This window comes from Somniosus microcephalus, chromosome 1 (genome assembly GCF_052327205.1).
Source record: "Somniosus microcephalus isolate GS21.2 chromosome 1, FLI_Smic_1.0, whole genome shotgun sequence".
Lineage (NCBI taxonomy): Eukaryota > Metazoa > Chordata > Chondrichthyes > Squaliformes > Somniosidae > Somniosus > Somniosus microcephalus.
The window spans coordinates 399,530,300-399,545,086 of NC_140987.1; the positions used below are offsets into that span (position 1 = coordinate 399,530,300).

Here is a 14,787-nt window from a genome sequence, read left to right on the forward strand (position 1 = left end):
GGCTGGCCTTTATAGTTCAGGGTAAGTGCCCTTTAATTAGCGCTCCCCGAGGCCCGCATGGCCTCTGCTGCGTTCCAGTTCACAGTTCTTAGGAGCGCCACGCCCACATTGGGCGGGCGCGACTGAAGTTCCGGATTGGGGCGCACAAAGGGCGTTGCACGAGGAAATGACGTCATAATCTGCGCGCGCAGCTGAGCGCGCGCAAACACTTTGCGCCGGCGCTAAATGTCTACTGAAGTTGGGCGTAGGCGCAGATCGCCCTGCGCCCGGCCGCTAAGTGCCTAGCGCTCGAGATCTACTCCTCCTAAGGCGCTAACGGCTGGCGCACGCAACTGAATTTCTAGGCCAATATACCCACCATATTGGTTTGCAGTCGATCCTGATTATTTGAAAGACTAGAGATAAGCTACCAATTGGCCAAATCTCTACAAAAGCAATGAGAAAAAAATTAGTTCCTGGAAAAATTCTCTTATGGGGCTCCCCATCAGACCCTCACTTAATCCCACATCAGACCCTCACTTAATCCCAGAGTATTTAAAAAAAAATGTTTTTAAGTTGAAGGTACCTATGTGGAGACAGTTGTAACATTGTCGTTAGTAGACAGTGCCTTGGTGTGTTGATTGATGATCTCAGTATTCAGGGGACTGACTTTTTGCATAAAAATATTTTCATAACGGTACTTATGAAGCTTCCCTTCACAAAAGTCCAATTGCATAGATTTCATTTCTTTTCCTGACGGAAACTAGATCCAGAGTATGTGCGTACTGCATGTGACCATAACACTGCACGTACTGCATGCAACGTATGTGATGTGACGTGTACATATTGCTGGTCCTCATTTTGCCAAGAAAACAATGGAAAATTTCAGGGTTTTTCCCTTCTCAAATCCAGGAGAAAATAAGTCCTTACGGATTCCCCACCCAAAAAATATCCAGAAACTTACTGGCAAAAATAATTTTAATGATCCCTGATCATATCAGCCTTTTGTGCTATTAAATGACTAAAATAGCTAAATTTACCAAAAAGAATTAGGTTTTAAACCAGTTAAAAAGGTGATGCGGAATATGTGGGACATCGCAAAAAAAAAGACTAACCACTGCACAAACATTTTCCATTTTGTTTTATAAGTCCTATGAATGGATGCCATGCAGGAACTAATGAAGGTATCTATATTTAAAAATAGTATATAGAACCAATGGTCATCTTTCAATAATCATACCAAGACCAGAATGGCTCCAATTTTGGATGTTGTATTTGACCCAACTGAGACAAAATCCCTCGTAAATAATATTTGCTAGTAAAGTAAGTTTTATTTCAAGAAGTGCAATTAGAATTGGAAAATAAAACAAACGTTTTAAAACTTAGACGTTGAGAGTTTGTACATATATGGAAAATAAAAAAGTTAAAAAGTAGACAATCTAAGACACATCAGTACTGCATTTGTAAGCATGTAATCATATAATGTGCAGGGTTAAAATCAACCAGGCAGATAGCCACTGGACTGCAGAGTTTTTGTTATTCCCTCTGTTGCCAGTCATAGCAGAAGAGGTTACAGACAAACCTAATTACTAAAGATGCTTGTGATTGCAAGTTCAGATGATCCCCGGGGAAAAATTCCACTTGCTTCCCCTCCTCTAAAACCAGCTTCTTTCTATTATCAATAGAAAATACAGTCCCCGCATTGATACCATCCTCGCTCATCGTGGACAGACAACTATATCAGGCAAACGACACTGAACCAAAACAAAAGCAAAATACTGCGGATGCTGGAAATCTGAAATAAAAACAGAAAATGCTGGAAATACTCAGCAGGTCAGACAACATCTGTGGAGAGAGAAACAGAGTTAACGTTTCAGGTTGATGACCCTTCGTCAGAACTGGAAAAAGCTGGAGATGGGACAGGTTTTGAAGCGGGGCAGGGAAAAGGGGGAGGGGAGGAAAGAACAAAAGGGAAGTTCTGTGACAGGATGGAAGGCAAGAGTGATTAAGAGACAAAAGAAATGATGGTGCAAGGCAAAAGGAGATGGTAATGGGACAAGTTCAGAAACAAAAGATGGCTCTTGATGAAATGTAAATGGCACTGGCAGAACGAAAGACAGCTGCCATGAGAGAGAGAAAAAAAATGAAAAAAAGATAGGGGCAGAGGTTATGGTCTAAAATTGTTGAACTTTATGTTGAGTCCAGAAGGCTGTAAAGTGCCTAATCGAAAGATGAGGCTCTGTTCCTCGAGCTTACCTTGAGCTTCACTGTAACAGTGTAAGAGGCCGAGGAGGTGAGGTCTGAGTGGGAGTGGAGTGGAGAATTAAAATGACAGGCGACCAGAAGCTCGGGGTCATGCTTACGGACTGAACGGAGGTGTTCCGCAAAGTGGTCACCCAATTTGCGTTTGGTCTCCCCAATGTAGAGGAGACCGCATCGTGAGCAGCAAATACAGTATACTAGATTGCAAGTACAAGTAAATCACTGTTTCACCTGGAAGGAGTGTTTGGGGCCCTGGACAGTGGGAAGGGAGGAGGTAAGAGGGCATGTGTTGCATCTCCTACGCTTGCACAGGAAGGTGTCGGGCAAAGGAGAAGGGATGTTGGGGGTGATAGAGGAATGGACCAGGGTGTTGTGGAGGGAGCAGTCCCTTCGGAATGCTGAAAGGGGAGGTGAGGGGAAGATGTGTTTGGTGGTGGGAGCATGCTGGAGGTGGTGGAAATGGCGGACGATGATCTGTTGAATGTGGAGGCTGGTGGAGTGAAAGGAGAGGACCACGGGAACACTATCGTGGTTCCGGGAGGGAGGGGGAAGGGGTGAGAGCAGAAGCGTGGGAAATAGAATGGACACGGTCAAGGGCCGTGTCAACCACAGTAGAGGGGAATCCTCGGTTGAGGAAAAAGGAAGACATGTCGGAAGCACTAGTATGGAAGGTGGCATCATCAGAGCAGATGCGGCGGAGACGGAGAAACTAGGAGAATGGGATAGAGTCCTTACAGGAAGCGGGGTGGGAGGAAATGTAGTCCAGGTAGCTGTGGGAGTCAGTGGGCTTGTAGTGAATGTTTGTCAATAGCCTATCCCCAGAGATGGAGACAGAAGTCAAGGAAGGGAAGGGAAGAGTCGGAGATGGACCATGTGAAGGTGAGAGAAGGGTGAAAATTGGAAACAAACATTGGAAAAGACATTAACCATGTCATCACCATAGGCGTCAATTGCAAAGATACCACTTAAAACGTAAAACTGCTGAAACCCCAGTAAAATGGCGTAAACGCCCCATAGATCTTCCACTGGTTACAGTGGACAAGAGAATCCCCGCAAAAATTAATAGGTATGTTCAAAAGACTTTAAACAGTTGTGTTACGTGCTACATTTACCAGTATTTGGAATTGATGAAAAATAAAGTCACTTTCTTTTTAAATATAAAAAGTACTCCCTATACTATGCTTTTCAAGTTCAAGATGGGTGTAGGCACCAACATTTTAATTGGCTCTTAATTCAGAGACTGCTTTGATTCATTGTTAGAAAGAAATTGCCCTTGAATCTATAACATTTTGGGAAGTTAAGGCACATGCGATTGGGGGCAAGGTATTGACTTGGATAGAGAACTGGTTGACAGACAGAAAGCAAAGAGTTGGAATAAACGGGTCTTTTTCCGAGTGGCAGGCAGTGACTAGTGGGGTACCGCAGGGATTGGTCCTTGGACCCCAGCTATTCACAATATATATTAATGATCTAGACAAGGGAACTAGATGTAATATCTCCAAGTTTGCAGACGACACAAAGCTGGGTGGGCGTGTGTGCTGTGAGGAGGATGCCGAGAAACTCCAGGATGATTTGGACAGGTTGAAATTGGGCAGAAGCATGGCAGATGCAATATAACGTGGATAAATGTGAGGTTATCCACTTTGGTGTCAAAAACAGGAAGGCAGATTATCTGAATGGCAATAGATTGGGAGAAGGGGAAGTGCAACGAGACTTGGGTGTCCTTGTGCACCAGTCGCTGAAGGTAAGCATGCAGGTGCAGCAGGCGGTTAAGAAGGCAAATGGTATGTTGGCCTTCGTAGCGAGGGGGTTTGAGTACAGGAACAAGGATGTCTTGCTGCAGTTGTACAGGGCCTTGGTGAGACCGGGCCTTGGTGAGACCACACCTTGAGTATTGTGTGCAGTTTTGGTCGCCTTATCTGAGGAAGGATGTTCTTGCCATGGAAGGAGTTCAGCGAATATTCACCAGGCCGATACCTGGGATGGCAGGAATGGTGTATGAGGAGAGATTGGGTTGATTGGGCTTGTACTCGCTGGAGTTTAGAAGAATGAGAGGGGATCTCATTGAAACTTATAAAATTCTGACAGGACTGGACAGACTAGATGCAGGAAGGATGTGCCCGATGGTCAGGGAGTCCAGAACCAGGGGTCACAGTCTAAGGATAAGGGGTAAGCCATTTAGGACAGAAATGAGGAGGAATTTCTTCACCCAGAGAGTAGTGAACCTGTGGAATTCTCTACCACATAAAGCAGTAGAGGCCAATTCATTCATTAAATATATTCAAGAAGGAGTTGGATATATTTCTTAAGGCTAAAGGGATCAAGGGGTATGGGGAGAAAGCAGGGACAGGGATCGCATTGAATGGCGGAGCAGGCTCGAGGGGCCGAATGGCCTACTCCTGCTCCTATCTTCTATGTATCTATGTAAGAAATGTGCCATCTATAACTGAAATTTCATATGTCACTATAAAAATGTAAGTTCTTTCTTTACTCATTACTGTAAACATGAGGCATTGAGAAGCAACATTTCCCACTTCTGACCATTTGTTCTTTTTAAAAGACACTTCAAAGTTCAATTGGTAGCAACAACAAATTGTAAGCACTGTAACAACAATTTGGTCAAATAATCATAACATTTTATTCACCAAACCCCAAACTTTAAAAAGCAATGTGCTCAGCAGGCCTACTTTGTAGATGCCCCAGTGGAGGGATGCTGTACAGTTGTGAATTCTTTCCACTTGCATTCAAATAGTATATGGTACAGTAACAAGTGATTTCAGAAAGCTCTTGCAATGGTCCACCTACCTTGAGGAAAATAGGATAGTGTGAACACATGAAGCAGAACGCTAAATGCAAAACTAACATTTTACTGGTAAGTTTGTGATTCAATTATTTATGACCAGAATTTTGCAGGAAGTTAAGGTCTTCTCACAATGACCATCTTGTCCAATACCATTCCCAATCATTCGACACTCTGTCTGCCAGTCTTCACTATTTCGTATGTAATTTCCTACAGATATTTCAATAAAATAATGCGGAATGTTTCACACTACAGATATTATCTGCTGGTGCCGGTGTGCCATCTTTCTCAACTATGCTGAATCATCATAGTATAGTTTAATACAACACTGTGCATTTTAGCTCCAACAATATCCTGTGTTCTGTTGGGTTCCCTAAACAGTGCAGCGGACTTGCAAGGCCGATGTATTCGGATCAACATACGGGCCAGTTTACCTTCTGAAAACTTTGCCAACTCCTTCATTTAATATCACACTTCCATCTATTCTGATACCTTAGTTATTGTATATACAATTATTCGGGAAGCAGTTGGGTAAACTGTGCAATTAGCAAAAAGCAGACGGATGCTGGCAAATCTCTCAAATTCGTGGATAGTACAGTTTAGTAGTGCAATGGCTTGTAGTTTAATGTTGTGAGCTGGACAATGTGTGGATGCTGCATTCAAGGAATTGTTTAAGTCCATCAAGTCCTTGGTCGTACAGGTATGCCACATACCAGTTCCACACCTTTCCCTAACAAAAAAACAAATGATAAGGAAGTTAAAAGATATTCCATAGGATGCAGTTCTGTCACTGGATAATTCACTCTGATGTGAATTAGTAAAGTTCCACTTTATGATCATTTATAGGGTGGTTACTTACAGATGGTAAATAAGTCACAATCAGGCTGTTGATCAAATAGCTAATTGAGAGGTGCAACCAGGTGTGTCAATTTTTAGACTGCTAAGCCTCAATTGGGTGAAACATCAGCCATTTATAGTGTGGCACGACTTAAATGATGGTAGGATCTTGGAGGCATAGAAAATATAGACAAGTACAATATTAAACACTGAAGTTAAGTGTCTTCTTTTTGTTTCCGAACAAAGATGGACAAAAAGGATACTGGGGAAAGAAAGGGAATAAGAGGGAACATACATTGCAGGCAGGGGTGAGAGAACAAGAATAAGGGAGAGGGAATTAGATGCGGAGGTGAAAAAAGGGTGAGGCAAGGGAGACAGAAAGAAATAAAATGAACCAAATTCACATTTATAATTGCACCTTTCATGTCCTCAGGATGCCCCTAAATGCTCTGCAGCCAACAAGGTATTTTTGAAGTATAGTTACTGTTATAACGTGGTAGCAAATTTGTGCAAAGCAAAGCCCCACAAAGAGCAATGAGATAAATAATCAGATAATAGTTTTTTGTAGTGGTGTTGGTGGAGGGATAAATGTTAGCCGGGACACCAGGAGAGCTCTCCTGCTCTTCTTCAAATAGTGCCATGGGATTTTCTTTATATCCACCAAAGGCAGAAAATGGGGCCTTGGTTTAATATCTCATCCAAAAGTCAACTCCTCAGACAGGGTAGCACTTCCTCAGTACTGCACTGAAGTGTCACCATAGTTGACATTGGTTGTTGTTTGAACCCACAACCCTCTGACTCAAAGGCAAGAGTGCTACAGCCAAGGTGGACAGAGGGAGATGTACACACACACAGAATGATGGAGAGAGAGATGGGATTGGGGCTTGACGAGGCAGAGGATTGGGGGAAGGGTAAAGAGATGGGTGATGGTTAAATAAAGAGAGTGGTAAAAGGAAGGAGGTAGGGAGCAGGCAGTGGTGGAGGAGAGAGAAAAAGGAAGGGGGAGGGGTCAATTAAGAAACGGCAGCGAAAGAGATGTTTCAAATACCAAATAGAAATGCAGGATAAACTTTCAATTTATATAAAAATAAAACGGGATTGTCACAAGATGAAGAACTGGATCTTTACAACTGAGGCCCAAGATGAATTGCTCAAAGCGGATTTCCTCATCCATATTCTGGGAAATACATTTAATTAGCATACCTGTATTGCATGCAATCGCTTCTTTTCATTGGGCCACCCCTGCAAAAAAAGGTTGAATACAGTATTGGGATTATCAAGGGTAAAATTAATTCCACTACCTTATTTGGAAGATTGATTTGCTGCTTGGGTAACTAGATGAAAAATTTCACAATGACCTTGTAGTAGGCATGCCAGCCAACCTACTGATGGGTGCACCATTGTACGACAAAAAATCAGGCACAGAAACCATTCAAGAGATTACGATCCAATCATGAGTTAATAAAAACTACAGAAATGATGGTTCCTGTGGACAAACTGTGTGCAGAGATACATCACCGAGATATATTTAAATTGTAGTTTAAACTCTGCTCCTGCAGAACTACACTATCACAATGTACAGCAACCCATGTCACAAGACAACTAGACACAACATTTACAAACAAGTGAGTGTCAGAAAAATCAAAAATAATCAACTTAAACCATTAAATCAGATGTGGCCAATCTTTAAGAATCAAGATTCAGCGGGGAAAAATAAATACATCTAACAAACAGCCGAGTCATAACAGCACGATGAAAAAAGTGGGCCATTTACATTTTAAAATCATAAAAATCGTGCATCTACAGTCCATTGTATTCCATTATGGCAACTGTCATTTAAATTAAAATATTACTGGGTTTACAATAGGTATTTTCAGTGTTACCCATGATATACTTTGTTGAATAACATTTGTGACAACATGTCTGTCATCAATATTTTAATTGAGGTAACTTTTCAAAAACTGCAATAATCTTAGCAACAATTAAGAACATTAATTAATTTATTAAACACCGTTGATAGTTACACTAGTATAGTCAGTAATATTCAAACTGTAACTACAGCAAAAATATGACTTTCACAAGAAGTCTTTGTAATTTCAGTTGTGACAAAAATTCTAGCCATTACATTTCTGTAATGGAAAGTTATTAGTTACCAAAAATTGCAATAATCCCAGCAAGATTAAGAAATTGTTAAATAATTAAACACTAAAAGTAGTAATATCTAGCATGCCCAGTGGTATTCACCCCAACAAAAGTTACTTTTGCATTCCAGTCAGCGACCAAAATCAGTGACTTTTGACATGCTTTGTTTCTCATTAAGTTACTGAAATTTGGTTTGTAATCAGTTGGGCATGAATGCAACAACTGAAATGTGAGCATCAGTGCCGGAACAGATCAGCACTTGGATTTTACATGCCAAAAAAACCAAGAGAAATTATATCGATGAATGAAACTGAACATAAAAATCAGAAGTGCAGTAGTCCTGCAGTTCGGATGCTTTTCACATAGTGCACCCTCCAAACTTCATGCAAATTATAGCACAGGAGGCTATTTAGCCCATCATATGGTGCTGGCTCTTCCAACTGAGAAGCTACTTCACAAAGTAACATAAGGAGTTCAAACAATCTGCTTTGGACCAAAAATGTAACCAGAAGCCTTTGCATCCTAAATAATTAAGATGTGGAATAAAACTAATCTTGAAGACTCAGAGGAAGGGTTCTAAAATGCTCCTCCGCAGTCATGACCATTTTCACAAACCTTAATCACAGGCGAGAATTGTGTCAGTTCAAATGTGCAAGTGAATTTGACCATTTTAGGCAGAGTAAAACCTGTAGGGATTCAAGCAGGTAATGATGGGAGAGGGGTGTTTGGGAATTTGAGAAGATGGGAAATGAGGAAATACTTGTAGATGCTGGAGGTTTTATTTTGAAAAGGGAGATGATGATAGCAGTTTTGAAAGATGGAGTGAAAGAAAAGGTTGCAGTTAAATGATATCATTAATCATTAGGCGGAGAGATAAATGAATGATTAGGAGCCGATTCAAGAGCAGATAGCGGGTTTCAAGCAGGAGAGGAATCTAGTGAAAGCTGAAAGAGAGACACGCGAAAAACAACAAGTGCAGTGGTGCAAAGACTTAACAGAGAAATGGTCAGGACAGGAGACAGCGGAGTAGATAGTCAGTTTTGGAAATGAAGAAATCCATGAGCTCATCGCACTTGGTATCCGAGGTGAGGATGTAGGTCAAAAATTGTTTGTGTTGAAAGGTTTGAGAGTGTCCTTGCCCTCCAAGATCCTGGAGTAGTAGGATTTGGTAGCTGATCAGGAAGAGGCAAGACTGCCAGGTCAGACAGGAAATAACCAGGGTGGTTGCACAGCAAACTTGCATTCCTCAGATTTGTGGTCATGACAACTGATGTCGTTTCAGGCAATGGATGAGGTAGGAGATCGATAGGAAGCTGGTGGAAACAAGGATGTTGGAGGCATAAGAAAGACTGATGTTCATTAGGTTGACAAAGGTAATAGTATTGTGGCACATGTAGGACCAGAGTAAAGAGTGTTAGAGGGTGCTGGAGAGAGATCTAGGAGTAGTTCCTTCCCCATTCTTCCCAGGGTACAGGGCTATGGTAGAGAGACGTTGGAGGTAGGAAAGGAAATACAGCATAATGAAGAAAATAAAAAAACAGCTGAAATAGCCTCAGTGACTGTGTCCTCCAATGTAGCATGGCTTTCCAAATTAGCAATATCAAAGGGCTAACTTTGGGGAAATTTATAAGTTGAGTGAGGATAGGAACATGTAGAGTCAGAGTAAAAAGGAGGCTGCTGTAATTTAAGCTGAGGTTGAAATCACCAAGGATAAGGAGCCACTCAGTGCAGAGACTGAATGAGGAGGATAGGACAGAGATTTCAGCAAGGAAGATACTGGTGGGGCTCAACAGGGTGGTGGGCAATGAGGAATTTGAAGGAGAGGCAAGAGAAGTAGTAGAGAATACGATGCTCTTATGAAAGTTAAGTGCAAGAGGAAGCAGACAAGCCAAAATAATATTGTAACAGAAGAATAGTTCCATTATGCCGCAAAGAAGAAGATTTCTGTTGGATATAATTTCTTGATAGTACTTTAGATAGTCCAGCCCGTAGGGCTCAGCTACATGCCTCCTTTATCAACTGATCAAGGGAGTCTTTAAGTTTCCCTCTTGCTTTTGAGGAGGTACTGATTTGTACCAACATTAAAGGAATCATGTTTTTGCTCTGCAGGCAGGCAAGCACATCAGAAATGAAATTACAAGGAAATCGAGAAGAAAATCACAGGTACAGGCCCAGCTTTAGACCACTGCAGCCTTGAACTCAAGATTACAATGACCATGCCATTTTGTAGTTTATTCCTAAGGATATTCCCAAATAATGATGGAGCTGCACTAGTACAAACAGAATAAAACTCACTCACACAAATCAATACGTTTTGGTACAGATTATCCCTAATCTTTGCACTTGGGGTCTTTAATTCTCAATCTATGCTTACCTGCTGGATAAAATTTATGGCATGTCCCATGAGTGCTGGATGATTAACAATAGTAAAGCTGCTCTTGGAATCTGGGATCCTCGTCTGTGCTAGAAGATCGTATTCAATCCCAATACCCATCGGGTGAATATCTTGCGCAAAGTTTCTAGATGTCCACAAACAGCTGACTGCGACTTTCACAAATGTGTTGTATTGCTGAAACATTTTCCTGTTCACCTTCAAACCTATATGTACCTGAAAAACATTTAGAATAGGTACATTTGGAATGCCACAGTTTATCAAATTATTTACCCAGATCTCAGTTTTACTAAGGGTTCAGATTACATTTTTAGACAAGTTGTGAAAACACATTCAGATAAATAAACAGCATAGCAAATTCAACATCTTAAGATTAAATATACATAAGGCAAGCTAGTACTTGAATGAACGTGATCCCTCTATGCAAATTGAAGAGTTAATCGCTCAGTGAACAACATTTACACATGGATAGTTCTACCAGTAACACGTGCCTAGCTCATTTTTAATTCACTGAAGATGTGAAACACCTGTAAAAGTACAGTCCGTCAGACAATGGATTTAATTGGAAAATTACCAGCAATTTGTTGATCCAAAAAAAACTGTTGGGCAAAAGATTCCTCAAAGGATCCTTTTTGCTACACTCACCAACAAGCTGAAACTACTAATACAAAGGCAAAATACTGCAAGGCTGGAAATCTGAAATAGAAATAGAAAATGCAGGAATACTCACGTGGCCTGACCTGCTGGGTATTTCCAACATTTTCTGTTTATATAAAACTGAAAATACTCAAGTTTGAAGGACAAGTACCTGAATAACTTTTAATTAAATGAGTTACTCATGGTAAATCAGAGGATATGCGGTTTACCCCATTTAACACTTAATATACCATCAGTGCCACTGATTTATGGTGACAGTATTTCACTTCTGTTTATTACACAGTATTGTGCAAGTGGTGTTTTCAGGATCAAATTCAATTATTCTGCCCCTATTTCCTCATAACTTCAAATCAGTGCCCATGATTATGATCATGTGTATTATTTAGTTATTTTCATCTCTTTAAAAAAAGGCCACATACACAAAACTTTCCAGCAAGGAGGCAGGCAATAAGTAGCAGCACTGGGAAGGAGGTGCTGTATGGTCAGTAATACCGAGAGGGTGGTTCAGAGATCTGGAAGTACTGGGTGAGGAAGGTCTGGCAAGAGCAGAGGGATATTTGGGTTCCTTGTGTGTCGGAAGCTCTGGAAATGGGTGCATCAGGGTGTGGCAAAGGAGGAATGATAGCGCTGGCATATGAGAGTACTGGGAAGGGAGTCCTGGAGTGTGGCAGTACTAGGGAGGCAGGGTATGGAAGTATTGACGGGAGTAGTTGTGGGAGAATGGGGTGGGGTGCAAGGGTGTGGAACTAGGAAAGGAGCTGCGAGATTTGGAAACACTGGGAGGATTGTCCAACAGGAGTGAAAGGTTGCTAGTGGAGTGTGGAAGCATGGTTGGGGGAGTTGTAGAGTCTGGGAAAGGGATCCTGGGACCCTTGAACTGGGAGTTTAGAGTGGGGTGGGAGATTGTAGGGTCTGAGATTTGAGAGGGGTCCCAGGATCTGGGAGAAATGGCAAGCAGGAATACAGAAGATCTAATATGTGACATGGGACGGAGTGAAAGAGGGCAGTGTCTGGTAACATTAGCTAGTCTGGCAGGATGGAATGGGCCAGCAATTACAAATTTAATACCAGTCCTTTTGCCAATGGCAACAACATAGTGGACTTCTCTGGTATGGGTTTCTCATGATGAATGAATTAAAATACACAGCGGCCTTCTCAGCAATGGAGGCAAAGTGGTAGATAAATGAACTGGAGAACACAACATGGCAATAAATAAATAGCTGGTCTCTCAGCAATGGTTGTGAATCAACAGAAGCAGCAGCAAATAAAAACAGAAAATGCTGGAAATACTCAGCAGGTCAGGCAGCATCTGTGGAGAGAGAAACAGTGTCAACGTTTCAGGTCAAGTATTTCCAACATTTTCTGTTTTTATTTCAGATTTCCAGCATCTGCAGTATTTTGGTTTTGAAGCAGCAAAGTTGGCTTGTCTGACACAGACTTCTTGAGCAACAAGGAAATAGAGAAACAAAAGGATGAGAGAAATGAATCAAACAAACTAATTGAGGCAGGAAACAGGTAGCAAATAAATTAGCATTGCCAGGGGGAAAAGTGTGTTTTTCGAGCAAATAAACAAAAAGAAGTTGTATTTCTTTACACTGAAAAAAATACATTGTTGTGAGGAAGAATGTTAATTTTAAAAGTCAGTAATGAGCTTGTCAGGAATGAAATATATCTCAGGTTGAGCTAATGGCAACAGTTGATGTCAATGGGGTTGGGAATTAGGATGTGTAAGCAAGAACTTGGCAGAACAGGCCAATCAGAAGTAAGCATTTCAAAAAAGTATATAAAGTTGCAAAAAACTTTCAAATTAAGAGTTTTTGAAGCATGACAGATGTGTTCTGGAACAAGATGTGAAATGTACAGGAAGTGTGTGCTATACACAATTTCTACAATATAAAATATTGACTGATGTATTGCGCAATTTTTAATTGGATACGCTTTCTGGACATACTGGCTGGTGCTTTTACGTAAGAAAAGTACTTAAAGGAAAAGTGTCTACACCTTTAAAGAAGTTTGAGCAGAAGGACACAGAGTGTTTCTCAGAGTGTGAGCAGTATTTGTACAAATACTGTATGTAGTGTTAAAAGAACAGAGAGTAGAGAAGTGTGTAATGTCCAGGGAAGTTTAATCTTTAGTAATAAGCTAAGAGTATTAATATAGTGCAACATTTGGAGTCCATTAAAAAAGGGTTAGCTGGAGTTAGGAAAATAAGTTTGCCGATGAACAAGATTACAGTCAGCTCACCAGAGATGCCGCTTCAAGGCATAGGCAGTGCCCCAAAGGCTTAGTTTCAATAAAGCAGTAAATCTGCTAATAGATCAAAGAGGAGACCAAACGCAGATTGGGTGACCGCTTTGTGGAACACCTCTGTTCAGTCCATAAGGGTGAACCCGAGCTTCCGGTCGCCTGTCATTTTAATTCACCGCCCCATTCCCACTCGGACCTCACCATCCTCGGCCTCTTGCATTGTTCCATGGAAGCTCACCGTAAACTCGAGGAACAGCACCTCATCTTCCGATTAGCCACTTTACAGCCTTCCGGACTCAATATCGAGTTCAACAATTTCAGGTCATAACCTCGGCCCCTATTACATTTTTACTTATATATTTTTTTTATCCACACCTTTGTTTTGGCCTTTCCCACCCCCCCCTTTCTTTTTTTTCCTCTCTCCCACATGGCAGCTGTCTCCCATTCTGCCAGCGCATTTCACACCTAATCTAGAGCCATCTTTTGTCTCCACTAGTCCTAGCACCATCTTGTCTCGTTTTGAATACCTCTTAATGTCTCTTCTCTTCTGTTCTCTCCCAGCCTGGCCTCTTAATCTATTTCATTTCCTGTGCTTCTTTAGTCTTGACAAAGGGTTTTCACCCGAAACGTTGACTATTTTCTCTCCACGGATGTTGCCTGGCCTGCTGAGTTTTTCCAGCATTTTCTGTTGTTATTTCGGATTTCCAGCATCTGCAGTATTTTGCTATCGTATTATTAATAGATCAAAGAGGTTATCTATCTTTATATTGTCAGCCAATAGGTGTAACCAGCAGTACATAACTGCTACCCATTTCACTGACATTATTATGACCCGTAAAAAAACCTAACTGCACCAATTTGTGTCCTGTTCAGTTCTCGTTATCTTTGGGGCAAGCTAAGAGGAAGTATATTTTAAACAATGTTGTACTGCTTCACCAACTGTTGACGAAACAGTGCCTTAATGATAATTGAATCAGTTTATACAAGACAATTCCGTGCCAAATTAGGTTTCATGTATTCAATTCTAAACAATATAAATCCCGGTTCATTTATCCTAAAGGATCAAATCTCAAACAAACCAAATATTTGAAGATAGCTGGAGTCATTTGTACGTTTCTCGATGGCTCACTGGTGCCACAGAAATCCCAGGTTCCTTCCTTTGTTTGTGCCAAGTTAACTGATCTCAGTCAAGGAGCAGTGGAAGCACTACAATTTGAAGTTTGAGGAATGGAGGAAATAAACCATAGTTTTTACTCCAGATTGCTATCGAGCAACTCTGTTGGAAAGTACATGAATGTGATTAGGCAAGGATAAGATGAGGTACAGCTGCAGTGTTCCCTTCAAGTTGAATAGTCTATCAACTCTTCTTTTCTCACAAGAATGATCTTTTACTATTCCAGGATCATCCTGGAATGCAGAGATAACCCCCTCCCAAGCTTCACTTCTCCACTGCAAACAGTCTTCTTAAAAC

The 14,787-nt window shown here is 41.2% G+C and overlaps 1 protein-coding gene across 3 annotated transcripts in view; it reads right to left on the minus strand.

Annotated features, from left to right (window-relative positions):
- Positions 1 to 1,290: 1,290 nt before the first annotated feature.
- Positions 1,291 to 14,787, minus strand: part of cenpi (centromere protein I) — a 109,833-nt gene continuing 96,336 nt past the window's right edge. For 2 of the 3 annotated variants that reach the window (XM_085997910.1, XM_085997902.1), the window contains 3 exons: positions 10,395 to 10,628; positions 7,082 to 7,120; positions 1,291 to 5,771 (listed from right to left, as the gene is read on the minus strand). In XM_085997910.1, coding sequence (XP_085854036.1) covers positions 5,664 to 5,771; positions 7,082 to 7,120; positions 10,395 to 10,628 — 381 coding nt within the window. In that variant the 3' untranslated portion in view covers positions 1,291 to 5,663. Of the gene's footprint in view, positions 5,772 to 7,081; positions 7,121 to 10,394; positions 10,629 to 14,787 lie in introns of those variants that run through there. The other variant, XM_085997919.1, reaches the window with a different exon arrangement.